Raw genomic sequence first — 26,950 nt, 5'->3', positions numbered from 1 at the left:
GGGTTCGAATTAGCAACATACCACCCTTGTTCGAAGAGCCTGACATGATTAGAAACATAGCTACAGGTCTTGCTCCAAATACTTGCATGGAGCTTGAGAAAGGAAATTTGGTTGAACCAAATAGCAACATCAATGGCAAAGAAGATTCTGAGGAGCAAATTGGCAAGACTGAATAAATTGCAGAAAAAGAAAACAGTGGTGACAAGCGTAATCAACCTCCCTCTCTTGCCAAATCTCCACAGACTCTCAAGATACTACTGCTTGAATTATTCAAGCCGCTCCTAACTGATGTACCTGCAAAGAAGCAAAAGATGTCGGAATTCACAAGCAAATTCTTTGCCAGGTTCTTGGGCATGATTGAGGCTGTAGGGAATATTCTAGTGCCTAAAGAAGTGTTGCAACCAAGCTCTGAATCAAAGAAAAAGAGGGGAAGGTCGTTGGGATCCAAGAATAAAAATCCCCCAGAGTCGAAGAAGATTACTGAAGCACAGTAACTCTGTTTAGCTAGCTTTTCTTTCCAAACCTCCTAGCCCAACTGTTAAGGGCAAGGAGAAAATTTAAGTTTATTTTATTTTTCTAAACTTATAGTAATTTCTATGCTTTGTTTTCATAGTTCTTAGGATTGCTTTTAAATAAGTGAGCACTGGTTGTCTAATGGGTGGTGCTAGCATACCACGTCCTAAACTTGCCCTAGAGTTGGCAAGGGAATGTATGTATCCGTGCCATTTTGGCTTGAGATGAATGAAATTTAATCCTTTGATTCAAAAAAAAAAAAAAAAAAAGATGTAGGGGAACATAAATTGAAGATTCAAATCCACCATTTTAATTTTAATTTTTTTTGTACCATTTTACCATCTTAATCATATAGGTGGTGTTATTGACACACCTTTTTTTTTTTTTTTTTTCTATTCACACACCCCTTCTATTTTTCTATTATTTTAATTTTTTTTTTCTTTTCAAATTATCCTAACTACCCTCCTTTGCAATTTTTTTTTTCTATTTGCTATTTTCCCGCAGACACATGACTTCAAAACTCTTTTCGATTCCCTCTTCTCTTTTTCATCAAAAACTTCTCTATCATTTGTACCAAAAAAAAAAAAAAAACTTTTCTAGCATAGTCATTCTATCTCTCTAATGTGATGCTTTGAAGTTCACTTATGACAGAACAAGCAACTTTAGACCTATCTTTGGAGAACATTTTTACATCTAATTTGCAATGGAGACATGAAAGAAAAATATGAGTATAGTGATCATTAGAGCCCCTTTGAATCCATCATTCGAATTGAAACTATTTGGTGTAAGTTGATAAACTCCCCTGAAATTATAGAACATTGCAATTGAATTAAAGAAACAGCTACACTTTTTAGAGCATCTTTAGCAATGCTAGTCATTTTTGAGTCAAATTTTAGCCAAAATAGCTAAAAAGTCATTTTGGCTAGCCACTTTAGAAATATGTCTGTATCAGTGCTCTCTATTTTAGCTAATTTTGAGTTTATATTATTTTTTAAATGAAGATTAAATAGTTTAAATGTATTTATAAATTACATAAAATAACCCAAAAGGAATGTTTTAAATTATAGAGAGCCTCATCTCGCTCTCTATATTTAGGAGCGAGATAGCTAAAAGTTATAATGGAGAGTCATTTAGGAGTCTGGTGCAGCTGCTAAAATATATAAGGATTAAATTATGTTTAGTCCATGTACTATGACCCTTTTTTCGTTTCAGTCCCTGACATTCTCAATTAATCTGAAAAGTCCCTAACGTCAAAATTTCCGTCTGATTGGTCCCTCCTGCGTCAAATTAGGAGTTGGCCTTAGATGAAATGTCCAATATACCCCTCTGTTATTTCTTTTTCCTTTTTAATTTCTTTTTCTCCTTTTTTTTTCTTTTTGCTTTTTAATTTCTTTTTTTCCTTTTTAATTTCTTTTTTTTCTTTTTTCTTTTTAATTTCTTTTTTTCTTTTTCTTCTTTTTTTCTTGTTCCTTTTTAATTTTTTTTTTTCCTTTTTAATTTCTTTTTTGCTTTTTCTTCTTTTTTTCTTGTTCCTTTTTAATTTATTTTTTTTCTTTTTTTTTCTTTTCGTTTTGCCTACTTTCTCCTTCCTCAACCCACCAATCCCATTCCGATCAAACTCCACAACCAATCTGTTTCTCTCCCCAAATTGAAACCAAACCCAACAAAGACCTAGCTTGGCGGTGCAGAGATGGACATCGAGCAAAAGCAAGAGGCTAGGAGCTGATCGATCACTTCTTTCACCTTCTCTGAAGCCATCTCCCTCTGTTGGGATCCACCCTCGCCTCCATCGTCGCCGACGCCATCTCCCAAACACAAGCAAATCCCAATCAGCTCGGAAATTCGCCGCTAAACCACTCCCCTCTTGTTTTCACAGCCTACTTCTCTCTCTCCCACTCAAATCTCACTTTCTCTCTCCACATCAAGCCTCAATTTGGAAACTTTTCACTGAAAACTACCATTTTTTCAGACCCTGAGGTTCTTGGGTCTTTCTCAAAATGGTGATTTGGATTTTGGGTCTGGTTGAAATGATGGTTTTTGACGGCCAAGTTGACCAAAACCAGAAGTGAAGAAGAAGAATAGTGATGGAAAAGAAAAATGGCCGCCGGCGTGGAGAACAATAATTGGGGTTTCGGGTCGATCTGGATTGGTTCGCCGACGTGGCGCTACCGATGCAGCAGGATACGATGGTCATTAAAAAGGAAAAAGGAAAAAGAAAAAAGAAAAAAGAAAAAAGAAAAAAGAAAAAGGAAAAAGGAAAAAGGAAAAAAGAAATTAAAAAGGAAAAAAGAAAAATAAAAAAAGGAAAAGGAAAAAAGAAATTAAAAAGAAAAAAGAATAAAAAAGGGCCGCCGGCGTGCAGAACAAGAATTGGGGTTTCGGGTCGATCTGGATTGGTTCGCCGACATGGCGCTACCGATGCAGCAGGATACGATGGTCATTAAAAAGGAAAAAGAAAAAAGGAAATAAAAGAAATTAAAAAGGAAAAATGAAAAATAAAAAAAGGAAAAGGAAAAAAGAAATTAAAAAGAAAAAAGAAAAAAACAGGGTCGCCGGCGTGGAGAACAAGAATTGGGGTTTCGGGTCGATCTGGATTGGTTCGCCGACATGGCGCTACCGATGCAGCAGGATACGATGGTCATTAAAAAGGAAAAAGAAAAAAGGAAAAAAAAAAAGAAATTAAAAAGGAAAAATGAAAAATAAAAAAGGAAAAAAGAAATTAAAAATGAAAAAAATAATAAAAAAAGGAAAAAAAAATTAAAAAGGAAAAAGAAAAAAAAGGAAAAAAAGAAATTAAAAAGGAAAAAAGAAATAACAGAGGGGTATATTGGATATTTCACCTAAGACCAACTCCTAATTTGACGCGGGAGGGACCAATCAGAGGGAAATTTTGACGTTAGGGACTTTTCAGATTAATTGAGAATGTCAGGGACTGAAACGAAAAAAGGGTAATAGTACAGGGACTAAACATAATTTAATCCAATATATAAAAAGCTAAACATGCTCTTCAAAATAGTTAAGGAGCCAAAATACAAAGTCTGCTAAAGATGCTCTAAATGCTAGCCATTTTTGAGTCAAATTTTAGCTAAAGTAACTAAAAAGTCATTTTAGCTAGTCACTTTAGAATTGCATTTGCATCAATGCAAGAGATGCAAAATTAATAATGATTGATTTGTCAAATAGAAAAAAGAAAAAGAAAAGGAAACATAATTGCAAGAGATGGTAGTTAAGGTAATTTGTATAAAGAAAATTCAATTAAAGTAATAGAAAATTAAAGGGGGTGTGTGAATAACTCCACCCTAATCATATTGGTAGCCTGGTAGGGATATTGTGTCCTTCACTCCTTCACATTCTACTTTTAAAAAAAAAAATTATAATTTCAATGTTTTAAAATTAGATATAAGTCCAATCCACCAAAGAGGTAGGCAACCTTCCTTGTAGAGTGTTGATGTATAATTAATATTTTTTTTTCATTTTTTCATTTTTTTCTTGGGGTAATTAAAAGCAATATGAGATGATATCTGATCCTTAATTTTAGCATTTTTAATTGTACGATGAAATTTGAATTAATTTTTTTTTGTTAAGAAAAAAAATCATATAAAAGAATTATTGTAACCACCTGATGTGGTAAGGTTGGTCGAGCTGTCTAGTATGGAACCCCCATGTCTAGAGTTCGAATCCCAACCCCCACCAGTTTGTGGCCAGCAGGTTTGAGGGGCCTTTGGGTTCGTGCGCTTGCGGCGGGAGATTAGTCTGGCTTTGCTGGGATACTCTCGTGGACCTCGGTTCCAATACTGACTAGGTGGGTGTGTTACTAACTCGCTAAAGTAACCGAGGTGACTCGCTACCTCACTCCCGATAATAAAAGAAAAAAAATATTATTGTTTTTCCAAATTTATTACAATTAATTATATCATTAACTGTTTTCTTTTATAAAAAAAAAAATTCCATTTTACTCAAGTTTGTTGTTCTTTTAGTTTCTTTCCACATATAATTTCTTTTTTTTTTTTGCTTAATGTGATAAGTTCTTCTCTCAGTAAGGTATGGTATGATTCTATACATATGTATCTGCATAGGGTGGTTCTAGTTGGACCTCTAAATTTGATATTTGGACATCCGACTTTTTTCGATTAGACTTTTTTCGATTATTAATAGATTTTGTCAAGACATATGAAAAAACAAGTAAGGATAAAGAGAAAAAAATGCAAAAAAAAAAATTACTCTTCTTACCTCCCCAAATATAACATTCAATTAAATTGTTTTTTTTTTTCCCGAAATTTCCTTATATTACCTATATAGTTTTAAAATTTACCTAAAACAATTAAGTTAAAATAATAATTTCTAAAGATGGCCCATCATTTAATACAAAAGTAAATTCAAAACAATTTAATTTGAAATTCCCTTAAACTAAATTCAGTGAATATTAAATGATATAGTTATTATTTGATCTTCCAACCCAAAACTCTTGAAATCCTTCTTTTAGCAAATTCAAAGGGCTTCCAACAACATATCAAGATAGAGAACCAATTAACCCTCTAATTAATTTTGGTGGAGGAGAGACCTACACATAAGAGAGCAATATCATGTGATTTTGATTCATTCTTCTTCTTGTGGTTGAAGATACATAAAAAAAGTAGAGTAACAGATTGTTGTATCTCATGTTCCAGGGTGTTTTGGTAAAAAATAAGGAGGTCTACTTAGCTTTTCAAGTATTCTAAAAAGTAAGTTAGAGATGTATTAAGTATAGGAGGTCCAAATAGCAAATTTGGAGGTCTAACTAGAACCACCCATCTGCATACTCACCTGCATACTCACCTGCTCTCCTCCACTCATCTGCATGAATAACTATTACAAGCCATTGCAACAATGTCAACCACAAGTAGATTAAGTATAACATAGTCGAACAAACCTCTACATCAGGTATGCAACCATTACACATTAGATTTTGAGTGTCCATTTATATTGAATAGTATACCATGTTCTTAGGTATATTGAAGATCGATCATATTATTTATCAACCAACTTCTCATGGGATGCAAATTGTAAATATACCTCATGAACATGCATCAAAAGAAACTCATAACATAAAACATACCTTATAGCGATGAACAATAGATAACATCTAAAATACGTAACTAATAAATCACATATCAATGAGGTATCTTCTTGACTAGGCATCCAAAGAAACTCATAGCATTTTTTTTTTTTTTTCCTTCTTTTTTTAAAAGATGATCAAAGGGTTTCACTTCTGCCCCCATGGTGACTCAAACCCATGACTTCGTACATAGGTAGTGGGTGCTCATAGCATTACACAAGCCTTATATGACATTAAATAACATACCTTTTTTTTTTTTTTTTAACCCTTAGCCCACCCCACCTTTACATATGTCAGTGAGAATCGAACTCATGACCTTTACAATGTTGGAATTATAACTTACCAACATGTCACAGATCACTGACAACATACCTCTAGAATAGGTGCCAATAAATCACATACTATGTGGTATCTAAAACTATATATCTTTTGACAAGGTATTGAAAAAAACTCATAGCATAAAACAACCCCACCTCATAGCATTACACATACCTTATATGACATTAAATAACATACCTCTAGAATATGTGCCAATAAGCCACATAGCTATGAGGTATCTAAAACTAGGAAGAGGCTCTAATGAGGACCGCTATAATGAGAACTAGTTGAGAACTTTTCAATTAATGATTGTAAGACCCATTTTTCGATTACATTTCGGCAAATTTGATATTTGGACCTCCAACTTTTTTTAATTATTAATAGTCTTTGTCAAGTCATACGAAAAGACAAATAAGGACAAAGAGAGGAAAATGAAAAAAGAAAGAAAAAAAAAACTCTTCATACCTCCCCAAATATAACATTCAATTAATTTTTTTTTTGGGGAATTTCCTTATATTGCCATATAGTTTTATAATTCACCTATAATAATTAAGTAAAAATAATAATTTCTATACATGACCCATCATTTAATGCAAAAACAAATTCAAAACAATCTGATTTGAAATTTCCTTAAACTAAATTCATTGAATATTATGATATAGTTATTACTTGATCAATCTTCCAACCCAATACCCTTGAAATCCTTCTTTTAGCAAATTCAAATGGATTCTAGCAACATATCAAGATCAAGAACCAACGCTTTGATTAATTTTGATGGAGAAGAGACATACTCATAAGAGAGCAATATCATGTGATTTTAATTCATTATTCTTCTCGTGGTTGAAGATAGAGATAAAAAGTAGAGTAATTGAATGTTGCATGTATGTATTTCATGTTCAAGGGTGTTTTGGTAAAAATAAGGAGGTCTACTTAGCTTTTCAAGTATTCTAAAAAGTAAATTAGAGGTGTACTAAGTATAGGAGGTCAAACTAGAACCACCCTTTAGGCAAATCAACCGTTAAATGTTTAGATATTCATGAACATATCACTTCTACAAATTTTCAACCAAATTGGAAATCGTTAAGGTATCGAATTAGATCAAATATATAAACTGAACCAAATCTGTTAAATTTGAGCCCTCCTTATTCATAAATGATAAATCACTATTATAAATGCCTTAACTATTTCCAATTTGGTTGAAAATATGAAAAAATGATCTACTCATGAATATCTAAACATCTAACGGCTGATTTGTCAAAATATAATTGAACAGTGAGTCACACAAAAAAGTCCTCAACTAGTCCTCATTATAGTGGTCCTCATTAGAGTTTCTCCCTCTAAAACTATATACATTTTGACAAGGTATTGAAAAAAACTCATAGCATAAAACAGCCTACCTCATAGCCATGAACATCGCAAAATATCTTACCTTTAAAATAGGTAACTAATGAAACTCATAGCATCAAAATAAAAAATAAAAATAAGGAGGCAGTAAATTTTGAGAACTTGAACATATTGTGTAGTACATATATATTTTTATTTTATTTTTTCTCAATCGTGACCTGAAAGTCAGGTGTTTTACCCAACTCCTACAAGTTAGCATGTGTATAATAAGTATGGCATAACCGAAGAAATCTCTATATTAGGTATACAACTAGTGATTACAAACCCAAGAGAAAGATATGCAAAAGTCTCTTAGTATTTGGTTAATTCAATCAACCCATTTGAATTTGAAAAAGAATCAAAATTGGATGATTCTAGCAATATAATATATGATAATATTAAAGCTACAATTTTCAATGCAAAACGTACAATTAAAATATTAGTTGTAAAGAGCTTTAATCATGGATACGTAACATTACTTTTTTGGCAAGAGCTAGATTAGTGTAGGTTAATAATTTTCCTTCAGTGGCAATTATTATAATTTTGAGAGAAAAAAAGGTTGTATTATTTTCCTATAGCTCAACTTTTGGGTGTAAATTGAAAAGAAATAATAGAAGGGTTTTACCTAATATTCTTATAAAAATTGGGCCTATAATGAATTGCCCTTTAATCAAATGAAAAGGCGTTACCTTATGTGGATTGATACAATTCGATCAAATTTGTATCATTCCAACCAACAACTATATTCATGTCTTAATTTGTTTTTCTTTTTAGGAAAGGGCTAATATGGTTGTTTTCAGGTTTTAACCATTAGTATTACAGAATACAAGGGCGGGATATAGTGCCTAAACCCCATATTACAATCAACATCAACAGAATGTCCCGAAATAATATCTGGAATACTAATTTGGATTGTACTAATTGGGTAGGATTGTATCGATTAACTGTGAACAATATTTGCTCAATTCATTATAAAATTGAAACTTATATAGTTATAGGTTTAAAAATTAGATAATGGGAAGACTATTTTTTTTTGTTTTAGGGAAAAGAAAGATATATTCTTCGAGTGTTTCTATTAGGACCTCCAAATCTGCTCAGTTGACCTCACTCTGTTATGAATTATTAAATGACATATATAACCTCTTATAAAATGACTATTAAGAACAATAATTATACAAAAAAAATATATTATATTTAATTTCTCTAGACTTTCCAATTCAATAATATTATATTGCATTCTTTATTATTTTCCTTATCTATTTTCATTTTCCAATTTCACTACATACTCATTAAAACATTTATATATATTTAAGGGGTTTTGTCCATTTACACCATTTTTAGAGATTTTTTTCCCACTTACCCCATTAAGTTTTTTTAATTCTCTCTTACCCAAAACACTCTAAGGAGGTCTTCCCTAATACCCCATTAAGATTTTTTTTTTGTTTTTTAATTTTTTTTAGGGCAAATTACTGGTCACTCCCTCAACTTTTGGGGCGTCGACAGTTCAGTCCCTCGTATCATAATTTTAACAAATAACTCCCTGAACATTCAAATTTCACACAATTTAGTCCAGGGAGTGAGGGGTAAAATGGTCATTTTGGACTAAATTGTGTGAAATTTGAATGTTCAGGGAGTTATTTGTTAAAATTATGATACGAGGGACTGAACTGTCGACGCCCCAAAAGTTGAGGGAGTGACCAGTAATTTGCCCTTTTTTTTAATACCATTTTACCCTTACCCCTTTGTTACTTAGAGAGAGAGAGAGAGAGAGAGAGAAAATGGAAGAGAGAGAAACCATGGGAGACTTCGCCGGAGTCCGGTCATCGGCCGCCGGAATCCGGTGGTCGGACTTTCGCCAGATTTCGGTCACCGGCTACCGGCCACCGGAATTTGCTGAAAATCTCACCGGAAAGTTTTTTTGCCCCCAATAGACATCTATTGCCCCCCAATAGATGACTATCAGCTATGTATTGCCCCCCAATAGACGACTATCAGCCATGTATTGCCCCCCAATAGACGACTATCAGCCATGTATTGCCCCCTAATAGACGTCTATTGCCCCCCAATAGGACTTTCAGTTGCCAAAATGAGAACTAATCTCCCTAAATTTAGACAAATAAAACTTTGATTACAGAAAAAAAAACAAGGAGATTACATAAATTCAAAACGTCTATTGCCCTCCAATAGAGGGGTAATAGACGTCTATTAGAGGGCAATAGACATTCAAAATTTTTTTTTTCTTTCCTTCTGTCCTGTTACTTAAAAAAAAAACTAGAAATTGATTTGGGCAACCAGAGAAAAGCTTTGGGCACCCAATCACCTCTCTCCTCTGCCACAGCCTGGGTCGAGCACCGGCGGCGTCCAGGAGGCCATCGAAGACGTCGTGTGGTCGTCGTTGTTAGCGCCGACCGAGCTTGGGCGAGCTGAAGCAGAATCCGGGCAAAAGTCGACCCGCACCGGCGAGGCGGTTGGACGCGGTCGAGCTCACCGGCGAGTTGCACGGAATCTGGGCGTTGCAGCAGTTGGACGCGGTCATTGTCAGAGCGACAGCGGTTGTCACGCCCCTGATTTTTAACACAATTTAAAAATCGATATATAACCCCATAATTATACATGCGTGAACGTTCAGCCATCAATACCAAATACCTGGAAAACTTTTTCCCCTTTATACAACATACATATTGATGCCCTGAACCCACTATGTCAATATTGACCCGCCCACAGAGTCATATATTACATAAGCTTACAAATTAAATTGTCCACAACAAGATAAAACGCAAAAGCTCCTCAGAGTTTACTACATAGCGGAAGTCATAACAATGGCAAGGCCAATCAATTATTGCTTCCTACCTGTTCTGTTGCCAACAAGCTACCTCGGCTTCAGCCCCGATTATCCTACCCTGCAGGATTAACCCCTACACCGTTGGAATGGTGCACCGGGTTGTCACACAACAAACCCGGTAAGCTTTTGCAAGCCCGTATGAGTAACTCGAAACAACTCACACCAAATCACAACCACAACCACACTTAAAAAAATCAAATTAAGTAAAATCAATAATCCCTGCATTGAAACTTAGTTCAGGAGATCACATCAGAACAACAATCCAAAAAGCAGTAATCCCTGCATATAACTTAGTTCAGGAGATTACATTAAAACAATCGATAAAATCATAGTAATCCCTGCATAGAAATTTAGTTCAGGAGATTACATTAAAACAAACAATCTCAGTTTAAACATTATTCTCAAAACAACTCACACTTGAATTCTATCAAAATAACATAGAAAGCAACTCACACCTTGATTTCTATCAATCGTACCATAACGTACCATAGAAAACAACTCACACTTGAATTCTATCAAAATAACATAGAAAGCAACTCACACCTTGATTTCTATCAATCGTACCAAAACGTACCAAAACATACCAAGTCGTTAATAAGGAAAACAACTTACACCTTGTCCCCTTAAAAACCGTTAATAAGGAAGCAACTCACACTTTATTCCCTAAAAACACGTAATGTCATGAGTTATCAATAACCAATTCCCGTTACCCCATGAATTACCTAGATGGCAGACAGACTAGAGCTCTGACTGAACGTAACCACTCGTCCGGCCAAAGACGTGATTACCTGATATTCTGCCCAAGGTCATAGACCTTCGTTCCTCGGGCCGCACAGTCCCTTGGAGCAAATCATTAAAACAGTCACACAGGACTCAAAAACATTACACAAATCTCACGCTTTTCAAAACAATCGAAATCGACATTTCCATAATCATTGTTTTCCGAAAAGCCACAAAACAATAAAAAGCATCATTTCATGCATATTGTTTTCATACACAAATCTCAACGCTTTTCAAAACAAATCGAATCAACAATTCCAAGTCATTTGTTTTCCAAAAGCCACAACCCAAAACAATAAAACGCATCATTCATGCCTATTGTTTTCATAAATCCACAAACCACCAAAACATATAATTTGCAGTTAAATCAATAACTCACAAAACGATAAGGTGTTCCGTTCCAAAATGAACCTTGTGAGATTACTCACCTCGAAACACCCGCTGCGTCTTCAATACAGAACAAAGCAGCCAATCACAATAGCTGTCCAAAGAATACTTCGTCAAGTACCTAAGGAAACACAACTCTGATTCAGTTAACGAATCACAAGGAATAACGTTCGAAACCCTAAATCGAACCAAAATTCCCAAGGTGACGCCAATCAAGGCGAAACCACATCCGAGACCTCCCAAAGTCTCCGGAACACTTCCACGATCGATGTGTCCAAGCCACAAGTCGATCCGATGCTTAAATCCTCACGGATCGAAACATCGAACGGTCCGAAACCGTAAAAATCACAACATGCTCATACGATCTCCAAAAATTACAAACAATATATCGAAATGCTCGTATCGACGAGTAGATCGAACTCAGGAACAGAAACTATCCCTGAGGTGGCCGGAAATCGCCGGAAAACACCACCACAGTGGCGGCACCGCCGCCAAACCAAACTCGGAATTTGACAAAACTTCCAACACCAAAGTTCTTCATCTCAACCCCAATTTCAACTTTCATAACTACAACAAAGTCCAATTATAAACCAATCGATCGAATTTTACCTTAGAACAAATCGGACCGATTGAAACCCTAGAATTTCAATTCCAAAATTCGGCCTCCACGAGTTGAATCGATGCAAGCCACCTTGTGGGAAGCATCAACGTCCTCCAAGCTCCAAAAGCCCTCAAGAACCACCGGCAAAGGTGGTCGGAATCTCCGACTCCGATCAAGGCGATTTCATCCCCGAAGCGGCTTCTTCTCGGCCTTGCAGCGCCGCCTACGGTGCTTCCCACGACGAACTACCACCACAGACGTGTAGAGGGGACTGAGGCGAGCAGGATTCCCTTTGGAATCGCGTCGATTGGTGGCCGGATGAGGGAGAACGACGCCGGCGAATTGGAGGGGCGAAACCGGGCTCGGGAGAGCTGGGTTTCCCAAAATGGAAACCTGGCCTTTTTTGCAATTTCCGGAAATTTTTGTCCTTTTATACCAAAATGGAAAGTTTTTCCGAAGCCCATAACTTCTTCATACGAACTCCGATTCTCGCGTTCCGCATGTCCACGAACTCGTATCGATGCGCTCTACAACTTTCGTGAAGGAAGTTTTCGGATAATCTCAACACTTCAAAAGTCAACCTTTGCAAACCCCCTAAAGTCATACTTTCCGAATAAAAATTCGTCCGAAATACTTCCACTCCATCCACGAGCCACGAAACCGTCCGATAACCACAATTTAATTTCCGGAAAATCCTCAGAAAATAAATACGAAATTCCGGGGCATCACAGCGGTTGGACGCAGTCGAGCTCACCTGCGAGTTGCAGCGGAACCTAGGCGAGAGGTCGAACCTCGCCGGAGTTGGAGATCCGGGAGCTATGAGAGAGAGAGAGAGAGAGAGAGAGAGAGAGAGAGAGAGAGAGAGAGAGAGAGAGAGAGAGAGAGAGAGAGAGAGAGAGAGAGAGAGAGCAGATCGGAGAGGAATGAGAGAGAGAGAGAGAGAGCAGATCGGAGAGCGATGAGAGAGAGAGAGAGAGCAAACAGAGAGGGATGAGAGAGAGAGAGTTCAGATCGTGGAGAGAGGAGAGAGACATAGAGGCAGATGTAATTAATTAATCAAGTGAAGGGCAAAACTGTCATTTTGCTTTAAACAGGGTAGGTGGGAATAAAAATTTGTTGCTGAGGCAAGTGGGATACTTTTTGTCAATTTTGGTGCTTTGGGTCAAGGACCCTATATTTAATAAGAATTAAAACTATAATCAAGATCATGTGACATAAAAATTCTTATCATCACATATATTGATCGCATATTGGTGAGGGATAACAAAAGAAATCATATTATGACCTAAAACCCAGTCTATTCATTATATTTACAAAAAAAAAAAAAAAAAAAAAAAAAAAGAGCTAGCAGTAAAAAAAAATCTAAAAAACTATAAAATAATCATGAGGTACAGAAAATAGAGAAAACAATTAAACATTAAGAAAAATTACTCTTCATTTTTTTTTTGCACATCTACAAGAGAAAAAAAAAAGTAAAAAAAAAAACAATTCTTTTTTTATTAGAAATTAATTTTTAAAACCCAATACCTTGTGTTTGAGTTTCTTTTTTATTAGATAAGAGATTTATGTAATCTGGTTAAGGAATGAATATGTAATTAATAGTTTGTTTGCAAATTATATGAGTGAGGTTATTTCAGGAACTTGAGTGAGGTTTAGTGAGTAAATTTAGTATTTGAAAATTTGATAGGAGGTGTAAAAAGTAAGGAGGTCAAGTGAGTAAATTTGGAGGTTCCAATAGAAAAACTCATATTCTTCCTGTGATTAAAAGATCATACAACCGTACAAGGTCAATCTAGGGGATCAGAAGATCACCCATTACATTTATTGCTCAACTGACTACACAACTAGTCAGGCTAACATCCAAAAAGAAGATGCAAAAAGAAAAGGGTGGTGCTATTCGCACACCCATTTTCTCTATTCACACACCCTCTCTATTTTTTTATTATTTTAATATAACTTTTTTTTTTTACAAATTACCCTAACTAGCCTCCTTTGTATTTATGTTTCTTTTTATTTTTTCTATTTGGCAAGTCAATCATGAATTAAACATCATTATACAATAAACCAATTTTTCTCTTGAATATTGTTGATTAGGAAAAAAAAAACTGATGGACAGGACGAAGTGTAATTTGTCAAAAGTTGTACAATTAGTGTGGCAAAGTTTAGGGCTTAGATGAAAAATCACGATGTAACTGAGTTTGGGAATTTAGGTATGTCATGACTGCTATACAAAACTGAAGAAAGGTATAAGCATATCACCTAAATTAAAGGAGATCCAAAACCTCTCACATCTAAATAAGCAACGTTGACATTGAAAGTGACTCTGCCATCCTGATTGCTGCTCTCAAGAGTGAGGAGAAGAATTTCTCGGAGGTAAGTCGGGTTCTGGATGATTGTAAAGAGTATTTTGACACTTTCCAATCCATTCGAATCCGACATATTTACCGTGAAGCAAATGGTATTGCAAATAGGCTTGAACATCTTGCTAGTAGTTGTTATGTTGATGATGTTTGGTTAGGGGAGACACCTGCTATTATACAAGATGTTCTCTATGAGGATTATTGTCATTGTTTATCTGTAGCTCGGGGTATAGGTGTTATGTCCCCCCGATGCAAAATTTTACTATTAATATAATAAATGGAACCGGGCGTGGGGCTGAGTTCCGAACCCCTTTCAAAAAAAAAAAAATAATAATAAGCAACGTTGATTGAAGATACTATTCCTTAGTGACATAAAACATTCTATAGAGTGATGATATGACTAAAGTCAAAATGAAATCAGAGCATCAACAATTTCAAAATTATCAATCAACTCAAGTCAAAACCATGATTAGCAAGCAAGCCATACCAAAATAAATTAAGACGAACAGAACACACAAATTTAAAGCTCCTAGTCCACCAAATCGCTGAGAAATTGATCTTTTTAGCAGAGAGCGATGGATTGAAATGCACCAAATAATTTTAGTTAGAATTTTACTAAGAATATGGATTTAAAAGGGCTCGAATAATCACTAAACTCATATTTTTCTTCCATGTCTCCATTGCAAAATCAGATGTAAAATTTTCTCCAAAGATGGGTTTGAAGTTGCTTGTTCTGCCATAATTAAACTTCAAAGCATCATGTTAGAGATATAGAATGACTATGCTAGAGAAATTTTCGATGGAAAAGAAAAGAGAAAATCACAAAGAGTTATGAAGTTCTCTGTGTCAGTGGGAAAATAAGGGTTTATGATTTGCGGATGATTGACTTGCTAAAAAGAAAAAGAATAAGAAAAAAAAAAAGACTCTTGCAAGAGAGGGTAGTTAGGGTAATTTGTAAAAGAAATTAAATTAAAGTAATAGATAAATAAGGGAGATGTGTGAATAGAGAAAATGAGTGTGCGAATAGTACCACCCTAAGAAAGAAAATTGCAAAACTAAAATCCATAAGGAAAATGAAAAGAAAAACTAACAACTAAAGAACACAACCATGACTCTCCGCATTTGCCTTGATTAGCTTGAGGCCTAGAGACCATCTTAGTGTACCCCTCTACCAGTCATTGCAGTCATAACGGGAAGACTACATAAAAATCTCTTATACCTATAAAAGGAGGCTTAAAGTTTGGTGTCACATATTCCACCAAATTATAATATGCCTATAATACCCTTCAAAATAGAAATTAACAACTCATAATAGATAAATAAAATCATCCAAAAGAGTTATTATCAAAAAACTAAAAAAAAAAAACACATGAATAAAAGAATTGAAGAAGTTTGTGACAAAAAAAATTCCTTTTTTTTTTCTTTTCCACAATGACACATGCATCACACCATTTACATGGGTATGAAATTAGTATGAGTTAAATGCGTAGAGTTTACCAACGTTATCCATGAACTAATGAGGCTTTGCATCTAACCAAATTAAACAAACGGCATCGTTTGACAACATGATCCACCTCATTACACTCTCGTTAAACCTAATTACAAGATTGAATTTCAATATATCGTTTGACTAATAATATAATTTGGGGGAGAGTTTCTAATTAATGAGAACCACTAAAATGAGGACTTTCTAATCAAGTGGTTGGGAGACACACTTTTCGATTACATTACGGCGAATCATCAGTAGATGTTTATGTATGCATGAGTAGATCACTTCTGAAAATTTTCTTCAAAATTGCTAATCATTAAGGTACCGAATTAGATCAAGTCAATGGACGAACCAATTGACGTTAAACCTGAACCGTTCATGTTCAAAACTGATAAATCATGATTATGAATATCTTAATGATTTTCAATTTGATTGAAAAATTGCATAAATGATCTACATATGAATGTCTAAACATCTAATGGTTAATTTATGAAAATGTGATCGAAAAGTGGGTCTCATTAGAAACTACTCCTATAATTTAGAAAAACACATAATGTTACTAAGTGATTTTTTGAACATATATAGAGATAAGAGATGCATTGATTAAATAACTAATATTTAAGTTCATATCTTTTGGAGTAAGTTCAGACCCGGCCTTGCCCCAGGGTAGGCTTGGCGACAGCCCAGGGCACCAAGAGAGAGGGGGCACCAATATTTGTTTTTATATATAGTTATATATATTAAAAAAATTATTACATAGTATCTATCAATGGTAAATGAAAAGAAAAAAAGAAATTGTTTTATTCCCAACGTTGCGTCTCCCTTTCTCTCTTCGAGGTCTTATCTTTTTAATTTTATACACAATTATAGCAGACGAATTGCAAGAGTCTCTTAACTCTCTCCATTCTCCAATACTTTGAAATGAAACAAATATTCTCTATAAATTTGGGGTTTCAATGGTTATTTAATCAAGCAACTTATTCCTATCATCTACCACCTCCTCTCAATCTTTCTCCCCTATATTTTTCTCTTCTTCTATGGTGATCAGATGCAATTTTTGGCATTCTATCGATGTAGATTGCGATAAAAATCAAAATAGGTATAGTTAAATTGAGTGTTCTTCAAATTTTCTTTTGACAATGGTTGTTCTTCAATTTTCAAAATCGTTGAAATTTTAGATATTAGAAGTTCTTTGCTGGCTGTTTGTGGTATTTGTTGATTATTCTAACAACTATTGTTCCTTTTTAGGTTGTAATCTCAAAATCTCGGTTGTACCATCACCGCTAGTATCCAAATTGCGACTTTCAACTTCCCTAATTATAGAAGACTTTTCTTTTCCCCTACAATTGAACAGTTTTTTTTTTTTTCCTGTTCTCTTTCTCTTTCATGATGTATATATAATTTGACATGTTGGTGTAATGTGACATATATTAGGTACACAAACTAGAAGTCGAAAGTTGTAAGATGATCGGTTGATGCATACATCTTCACACTTGCTACATCGCAATCCTAGTTTTATTGTTTTTTTGCTCAAATTTTTACCGTTTATTGTTTTAGTGTTTGGAAATTGAAAGAAATCTATAGTTGGGCACCAAAGTTTTTTTTTTTTCCGCTCGGGTCATCAAAAACCTCAGGACCGGCTCTGAGTGAGTTTTATGTCTCTTAAAGCTTCAAATTACTGTTTCAAAGTTATTAACTTTACCTTGGTTAGTTCATTAATTAGCACAACTTTTTAAGTGATGATGTATCGTTAATTAATGAGACAACAAATTAAAGAGTAAACCACACAATATAGTGTTGTGGTACAAACTTTAGTTGATTGTTATTTTTGCAAGATCAAATGTGTAGAAGGTATGACATGTCATCGGTTAACAGTTTCATCGACGATCAAAGTAGCTAGTTACAAAATTGTTATTATCTTAGAATAATAGGTTGAAGTTTGTGAAATTAAAAGGACATATATGGATAAAACGATGACTTCAAAACAGAAAACAGTGATATGTAATTACTCTTGAATTAAGTTATATAATTGTATGTTGATGAATGTGCTTATGCATATATGTTCGAAGGTACTTTCTTAGTACCTAGTAAAAAAATCAAAACCGCAATTGTTTTGGTCAAATCTTAGGATCGATGTTAATGTTATTTCATGATGAGGCCTAACCGTAAAAACATAAACAGCTCTGGATAGGAAGTAGGCCTGATCGGAAGCCTTAGTTACTTCTGATTGACAACATGAGTACTAGATAGGGGAAAAGCTCTAGAAAAAAAGGAAAAAAAAAAAAGAAAAGGACGAGATGAATTGGATGACCTATGATTGACATATATGATTTTCTGCAACCCTAATTCAGCACCTTACGCCATGACCTAAGCATGCAACATTGCAATTCAGAATACATACTGGCTAGCTATATTACATGTTACTGCATCACCACAACACAAAAGGGATGAATATAGGATATCACCCAATCAATAACCCCCAGAAAAAACAACTAAATGTATGATCGATCAAATATATATGGTTGTATATAAATTCAAAAACATTAGATCGAATAATAGTATCACTTCATTAAAATACTAGATCTACAAATTAAGTCTGCCAGAAAAATGGAAAAGATGTAGAGATCATTAAGGACTACTAGCTAGCAAGCTAGAGAAATCAAATTCAGCAGCAGCTAGAATCAGCTAGCTAACATAATTAAGTGGTAGTGTATGGATGATGGATCAAATATGTATATATGCAGTTGAGTTTAGTTGATAATATATATATATCTATATATATATATATATATAAATATATTATTGATTACTTGAATGGATTGGTGTTGTACTGATCGGGCGCCCTGTTTGGTTCTGAGATCGGATTCCAGTCCCAAAGGCGGTCGGAGAAAGCAGTTATTGGAAGTCCGTTGGGGGAGAGCTGAGACTGCGACGATGGAGGAGATACCAATGGGAAAGGACTGGAGAAATGGTTAACCACGTTGCTAGGTACTTGGTGGTGGTGGTGGTGATTATGATTATGCGCATCATAGTATTGTTGTACATGTAAAGCTTGTTGTTGATTGGCAATGTTGGAAACTGCTTGCTGTTGTTGGTAATTCAAGAGTCTTTGAAGATCATCAATCGGGTTAGACGTGGACGAAACAGAAGATCCGGCGAACAGCATTGATTGTGGCTTTGAGTGGTGGTGGTGCTGCTGCAAGAATGTCGACATCCCCTCTTGTTCGGCCTGATCATCGAGGTGTAGGACTCCTCCATGGTGATGGTGATGAGGTTGTAGTCCGAGTGACGATGATGGAAGATGAATTGGAGGAATATTAGGAGCACTACTACGGAGGCCAACGCCGAGCGTGCTTGTCACATCCGAATTCCCACTACTTCCTTCCGTTTCGTTAATCTTTGGATCCGCAGCCACCTGATCTTGATGATGATGAAGTTGTTCTACAGATTGGCCAAGTGACGGCGACCCTCCATTGAAGTTAAAATTAGCTTGGAGTTTTTCCATCAAACTACTGTTAATGCTGTGCTGCTTTTTATCTAAGGTGGACGAGGAGGAAGACTGAGCCAGTACTGATCTTGATGTGGATGCATTATTAGCATTAACGGCGGCTCTGGATGACGGCAGAGAACGAGGCAGCGACGGGTGGTCTTCCACTCCGGGTCTCTTGTAAACTCGGCAAAGGGATATTTCTCCCTGCAAATCAATTAAACAAAATTAAATCCAATTCTCTGCGCGCATGTGGTTCACCTAATTAATTAATTTCAAGGTCACGTTAATCTTGATGAACTTCAGTTTCAATCTTGAAATTGATGAACTTCAGTCTTAATCTTGGATATGTTTTCTTAATTTGCTCACAATTGACATGCTCTTCTGCTAATTATCTATGAGAAACGGAACCAAGAAAAAAAAAGAAGGGAAAATTGACATCTAATTGTTCATGGGTTGGAGATTGAAATACTAGCTAGGTTTAATAACTAAATTGAAAGTTCATTCTGACTCCTCTTCTCTTTTACTGGCTCGATCTTCAGCCCAAAGATCGCAACTTAATAATTAATTTGTCGTTGAAGTTGTAATACATGCATAAGTTGGTGTACCTTTTGATATCGTTCAGTTTCATGATGGGGCAAGCGATACTCGTTCATGATCCAGCTAGTTCGAATGCCTTTGGGGGCTTTCCCAGAGTAGAAAACTAGGGTTTTCTTCAATCCGATTGACCGGAAGTTCTCGCTTCGAATCATCCGATCGGCTCCAGTTGCCTTCCAGTATCCAGATGTGGTCACACGGTTGGGCCTGTCGCCGTTCCGGTACTTTCTGTCTCTCGGGACATAAAAGAACCACTCCTTCTCTCCAATCGCGGCCATAGCTAAACATCATCATATTCATTTCATATGGTTAGTTGTTTCGAATTAGAACACAAAGAAGAAGAGGAGGGTAGGGAACTAGGGATTGATCGATGTTATATGATGATGAAGTGAGGGATATGTATATATACCTGGAAGTTCCCAAGGGTCATAGCGATAAAGGTCGAGAAAAGTAATCAGTTCGACATTGAAGCGCTTGCCCTCCACCTTACGGCGAAGGTAAAACTCTATCAGTTCTTCTTCAGTTGGGTGGAAGCGAAAGCCCGGCATCACCATGTCATGCTCATGCTCATCATCAACCTCATCATGATGATTGCCCTGCTTGTTCGACTCGTCTTCTTCGTGGCTCATCCTGCTCGTTGCTGCAATTGCCATAAACTAACTGATGATCGATCCAATATTAGAACTAATTACGATCAGAGTTCATTTCCCAGCTTCTAGCTGCAAGCTACGGAAGCTAGCTCTATATAATTGCTGCAATTTGGTTTGGTTTGGGTTCTCCACTGGCCTCTTTATACTATAAACTCACTAAGATGAGTCAAATTGTACGAACTATGTGCAAGTGGTGGGCAAGATAAGAGATGGCTAATCAGTCGCAACAGTAACTCGCCAGCCCTTAAAAGTAACTGGTTAATGAAGATGGAGATAGAAGAAATTAAAGAGGAAATATATAATAAAATGATCGAGGAGAGGTGAGGTGAGGTAGAGGGGAGGAGTTAATTAGAAAGATCTACATAGCTTTCAGGCCCGGAGGGAGGTGGGGCCTACTAATCAGAGGTATGCTTTAAGATGAGAAAGTGACTTTTCGAACAGGACAGGGTGGCCACCCTTAGCGGTGCCCCTGGACCTTTCTTTGTTTCTTACGTCACAATTCATTTCCAAAATTAATTAAATTTTTTATAATTATACTGGTAAACCTACCCAACCCTACACCGTACACCGTATAATACATATGGACAATTCATTTAGTATTTTTCTCTGTCTTTAATTCCGCATAAATATTTGAAGAAAGGCTTATCCACATGAGATTTATGCTAATTTCAATTTATTGCTTTACTTCAGCATCAAGTTTATAAGATCGTCATCTGTATAATCTCAACACATTATAGCTAGTTTGCTCTTTTATTTCGTGCATCTATCCTGGAAGTCATATTAACTGTTAACTAATAGTTATAACGCATTACCTAAACCATGAGAAAGAGCTACGTGCACCAATTTTCTTTCAACAACGGTTTGTAACGTAGTCTCCTCCAAGTTTGACCATACAAAAATGTGCTCAGGTAATTCCTCTAATAACACGCAACCAATGTCCCCCCCTTGTATTCGTCGGTTTCATTTATGAAGGCTTGAGGGCAGCCGCACCGGCCCTTGTTCAAAAAAAAAAATAATAAAAAAAAAAAATAATAACACGCAACCAAATTGGTAGCTAGGAACTAGATGATTGTGGGTTTAGCAAGATTTTGTTTGTCCTTTGTAGGAGGTATAACAAACGAATTACGATTAAAGTAACAAAGAGACAAATCTATCATATAAATTAGTAAGATGCAAGTTGATAATAGAAGAATTATTAGTTAGATATTTCTTTAATCAATTTTAATGAAATTTTTTCTGTGGTAACAATTTTTTTTTTGTTAGATTCGATTATATGTCGAGTTACTCACTTCTCATTCTAATGAGTTTGATAGGTTTCTAGAATTGGTAAAACCGCTTCTAAATTGTCTAAAACTCTTTTGATAGTGTTGGAAGTACTTTTTAAGTTATAGAAGCTTATTTTGGTAGTTAGAAACATTTGGCATCCGCTTCCTAAAAATCACTTGTAAGTGGTTTTACACAAAACACTTGTCAAGTAACAATAGAAGAATTATTAGTTAGATATTTCTTTAATCAATTTTAATAAAATTTTTTGTGTGGTAACAATTTTTTTTTGGGATCTTGACCAAAAGCACCAAAATTGGCCAAAATTATCCCACTTACCCCAGCAACAGTTTTTTATTCCCACTAACCCAATTTAAAGGAAAATGACTATTTTGCCGACAACTTAATTAACGAATTACAAGCCATTGCCACTCTTTCATCTCTCTCTCTCTCCCTGTATCTCCACCTCCGGTCTCTCTCTCTCTCTCTCTCTCTCTCTCTCTCTCTCTCTCTCTCTCTCTCTCTCTCTCTCCCTCCGGTATCCACCTCCGGCGTGACGTCGATCGCAGACGACATGACGAACTCCGGCAATTCACGACGAAGAGCAGACTGCTCTTCACACCCAAGCAATTGCTCAACACACCCAAGCTCCATCTTATTCGCTGAATCTCGCGAACACCGTGTTGCAAATCGAACACCTCGCCCTCGCGGTCAAGATTGAGCTTCTGCACCGACCAATTCTCATTCGGCCCGGATCTCACCTTTGCCTTCCGCTCTTGCAACCACATTTGCTGCACGAGCTTTTTCGGCCTAGCACCAATTCACTCACCTTCGCCGGAGTCGATCTGAGATCGAGATGCAGACCTCCGATTGCGAATGTTTCTTGATCTCAGAGCAGTTCCCGGAAACCACCGAGTCCATCACCTTGTTTCGGGTAAACGCGCGAAGCTTTGCAGACGAATGCCGAGATTGGAGAGGATCGGAACAGGTGATGGTGAGAATATCGGCGGCGGCGTCGTTCACGTCTCATGGTTGAACTCCGATTGGGTACCCAGAGCTTTTCTCTAGGTGCCCAAATCAATTTTTTTTTGTTTTTTTAAGTAATGGGACATAAGGAAAGAAGAAAAAAAGTTTTGAATGTCTATTGGGGGGCAATAGACATCTATTGCCCTCTAATAGACGTCTATTGGAGAGCAATAGACGTTTTGAATTGATATAATCTCTTCGTTTTTTTTCTTTAATCAAAGTTTTATTTGTCTAATTTTAGAAAGATTAGTTTCCATTCCGACAACCGAAAGCTCTACTGGGGGGCAATAGACGTCTATTGGAGGGCAATACATGGCTGATAGACGTCTATTGGGGGCAATACATGGCTGATAGATGTCTATTGGGGCAATAAACCTTTCCGGTGAGGTTTTCATAAAAGTCCGGTGAGCGGCGGCCGGTGACCGGAATCCGGCTAAAGTTGGCCGGAATCCGGCGACCGGTGACGGGGCTCAGGCGAAGTCTCCTATGGTTTCTCTCTCTTCTATTTTTTTTTCTCTCTCTAAGTAACAAAATGGTGAGGATAAAATGGTATTAAAAAAATATTTAAAAAAAAAATCTTAATGGGGTATTAGGGAAGACCTCCTTAGAGTGTTTTGGGTAAGAGAGAATTAAAAAAACTTAATGGGGTAAGTGAGAAAAAAATCTCTAAAAATGGTGTAAATGGACAAAAACCCTTTTTTTTTTTTTTTTTTGTTAGACTTGATTATATGTCAAGTTACTCACTTCTCATTCTAATGAGTTTTATAGGCTTCCATTTGAGATTGCTTCTAGAATTGGTAAAACCGCTTCTAAATTGTCTAAAACTCTTTTGATAGTGTTGGAAGTACTTTTTAAGTTATAGAAACTTATTTTGGTAGTTAGAAACATTTGACATCCGCTTCCTAAAAATCACTTGTAAGTGGTTTTACATAAAAGACTTGTCAAGTAACAATAGAAGAATTATTAGTTAGATAATTCTTTAATCAATTTTAATGAACTTTTTTCTGTGGTGACAATTTTTTTTTGTTAGATTTGATTATATGTCGAGTTACTCACTTCTCAGTCTAATGAGTTTTATAGGCTTCCATTTGAGATTGCTTCTAGAATTGGTAAAACTGCTTCTAAATTGTCTAAAACTCTTTTTATAGTGTTGGAAGTACTTTTTAAGTTATAGAAGCTTATTTTGGTAGTTAGAAACATTTGACATCCGCTTCCTAAAAATCACTTGTAAGTGGTTTTACACAAAAGACTTGAAATTTTTATAAAAAACCTTTACATACGTACTTCTAACAAAACGCTTTAATCTCAAACATAGACATAATGTGATTGAATTAAATTGATTATTGACGTTTCTACTCAATACTAGTAAATTATACTGTATGCTCTAACTTTAACACAAAGAAAATGAGTTTGTTCATTTTGTGGAGAAGGAAATATTACAAATTTTGGACCTAATTCCCTAGTAACTTATAAATGAAAAATATATATTACCAAATCAACCATGAGTTGGTTCAGAACCATTGAACTAATGTGAGAGCAAGGCACGACCAAAAACATTATCACTAAAACACTATGCATCCAAGTTGTATGAAAGTAATTGGTATGGAGGTGGGGGTGTGGGGCTTGAGGGGAGCAACGCATGCATACATTATACATAGGTAGGGATATGATATATATACACTTAATATGACATGATATATGGTGATCGAGTAGTGTAGTGATGTGTGAGTCAAGAGAAACCCGTGACTAATCTTCTTTTTCAGATGGGTGGATTGGGTGATGATGACACCAGCTGCGTTTTCTCCTCTACATGTTTGTTTCTGCATATTAATAATGCATTGGCCCTTTCATTTTCACACATTTTTACCGACCTTCATTTGCTTAATCATTCATTCATACGTAACCCTAATTACACTTTATATTAACATTTGACTGTTAAACTTCGATCAAATCTTGTTGAGAAATTTGAGTTCTTTGTTCGGAATTATTCACCACTTGCATCATGATGATGACCTCTCTCTCTCTCTCTCTCTCTCTCTCTCTCTCTCTCTCTCTCTCTCTCTCTATAGTTAGATCAGCAATCGATATCCAGTACTGGTTTACTTAAATAATCCATCCAAAGTTTCCATAAATATCATTATGTCTAAGCTTGTTAGGGTTTTGGCCTTTTGCTTTGCTTTGTTATGTAAAAGCCAAACCTTGTCGTATTAGAGGACTAATATATACCTCAAACTGGGTCCTCAGGGAATCCCAGAATTGAAAATCAAGGCCATGCCAATTGTTAAGATAGCTAGGTTACTCTGGAAGTACGTCTGGATGGCACTAAAGAAATACTAAGCAGATACCTAGATAGCTATACAAGTCTAATCATATACAAAATTTAAACGCGTGAAGAAAAATTAATGGAATTTTCTGGCAATTAGCTAGAGAAATATTCTTACAATAATCTGGAACTATGCACAGAATAGAAGTACTAGAAGTGACTCGCTTAGGTTAGTGATTTGTCATCTTCTTTCCAAGTCTCAAAGGGGTTGAAAGAAAATATGCATTCGAGAAAGATCAGAGACAGAATTTTCAATGATATTGACAATCTTTAACTTTGTATAATAATTAGGGAAAAACTCACAAACAGTACCTGAACTTCAAGCCACTAATAACTTTCGTACCTCAAATTCAAAAAATATCAGATTGGTACCTGAACTTCTGACCCCGACCCAATATCAGTATCTGGGAACAGTAAAATCGTTAACGGAGTTAATTTTTGAAGAGTAAATTTGTCATTTCACTGTTCATCATCTCCAAAACTCTCCCCTCTCTCTCTGCAAACCCAGATTTTTCATTATCTTCTTCATACCTCACACACACAAACCCAAATCGACCAAAGGAGATCGAGGTGAGAGGTGAGAGGAGTTGGTGGTGGATGGGACGGTGGCTATTGAAGAAGTGAAAGGTTGGTTGATAGTGGTGATGAGGTATGAAGAAGAAGAAGAAGAAATCTGGTATTGCAGGAGAGGGGGAGAGAGTTTTGGAGATGATGAACAATGAAATGACAAATTTACCTTTCAAAAATTAACCCCGTTAACGATTTTACTGTTCCCAGATACTGATATTGGGTCGGGGTCAGAAGTTCAGGTACCAATCTGAGATTTTTTGAATTTGAGGTACGAAAGTTATTAGTGGCTTGAAGTTCAGGTACTGTTTGTGAGATTTTCCCTAATAATTATAACAATAACTAATCATTATTGTTATGATCGAAAGACATCAAAGGAACTCGATTTTCTGGTCATAAACTAAAACCTTAAAACAAGTTAACTTTGAAATCTCATCTAGCATTTCCGATCCACAGAAGTGATACTGTCTTGATTTTTTATACATGAAATAAAATCAAGCAATATATGGTAATGTGTATCGTTATATTCCAAACTTGTGATGAGGGTCGTGCACTCCTATTTAAGATTTATTTTTGTGAGAGTGAAACCACGATCGAAATGAATTGATCCAAAGTCAGAAGGCAATGTTTTAGTATTTAGGGTTTATTGTCTTACCGAAATTATAAAAAAAAAAAAAAAAAAAAAGAGAGGCAAAATTAAGCAAAATAGTACACTACGATCGTTGGTGTATTAGATATAATAAAATATACTAAAAAGAAAAAGACCATTTTTATTCCAGTAAAGCACATCAGTAAAGGGAGATGATTTGGCTATGATAAGAAAATGAAACAATATTAATAATATTAATTTGATTGCATGCGCACATGAAGCTGATGGAAACCCTAGCAAGGTAACTAGAATGATTGTACCACACAGCTAGTGATATGTGTCCTGTAATTCCAACTAGAATCCATCGCTAGAAAGATTTGGTTACCAATTTGTTAATATAATTGATTATCCATTGGAGGTAGGTGCTGAGTATTAGCCAAAGTGGTGATGTAAGTTAGGCTTATAATTTTCACCCACTTTCATATATCAAACACATCACCAGGCCGATCAACATTGACTTTGTGTATGCATAGTTCTTAATTAAGGCCATAATATTAATATAATTTAACCTAATGCATGCTAATTTAACATAATATTAATATATAGATGTAATAGATGGCAGTCATTTTCAGAGTGGACCGACCATTTGGACCCCTACTGGGATAGAGATAAAATCTTTA

General features: G+C 35.7%; 1 protein-coding gene across 1 annotated transcript; it reads right to left on the bottom strand.

The window, feature by feature from the left end:
- Nucleotides 1–18,034: 18,034 nt before the first annotated feature.
- Nucleotides 18,035–20,786, bottom strand: LOC133706525 (NAC domain-containing protein 35). Its single transcript, XM_062132066.1, has 3 exons — nucleotides 20,262–20,786; nucleotides 19,864–20,132; nucleotides 18,035–19,462 (listed from the first exon to the last, which is right to left on the bottom strand). The coding sequence occupies exons 1-3, from the start codon at nucleotides 20,503–20,505 to the stop codon at nucleotides 18,575–18,577; spliced, it is 1,401 nt and encodes a 466-aa protein (XP_061988050.1). The 5' UTR covers nucleotides 20,506–20,786; the 3' UTR covers nucleotides 18,035–18,574.
- Between the last annotated feature and the right edge of the window lie 6,164 nt (nucleotides 20,787–26,950).

Source organism: Rosa rugosa, chromosome 4 (genome assembly GCF_958449725.1).
Source record: "Rosa rugosa chromosome 4, drRosRugo1.1, whole genome shotgun sequence".
In the NCBI taxonomy this organism is placed as follows: Eukaryota; Viridiplantae; Streptophyta; class Magnoliopsida; order Rosales; family Rosaceae; genus Rosa; species Rosa rugosa.
The sequence above is the reverse complement of the archived record's forward strand: the minus strand, read 5'-3'. Positions and strand labels throughout refer to the sequence as shown.

What these genes read in the sequence shown, in the direction of transcription:
- LOC133706525 (XM_062132066.1), bottom strand. Translation starts at nt 20,505, where the DNA reads ATGGCAATTGCAGCAACGAGCAGGATGAGCCACGAAGAAGACGAGTCG. An exon ending in TGACCCTTGGGAACTTCCAG is followed by an intron (nt 20,133 to 20,261) that starts GTATATATACAT and finishes GATGATGTTTAG; the next exon opens with CTATGGCCGCGATTGGAGAG. An exon ending in AAACTGAACGATATCAAAAG is followed by an intron (nt 19,463 to 19,863) that starts GTACACCAACTT and finishes ATTGATTTGCAG; the next exon opens with GGAGAAATATCCCTTTGCCG.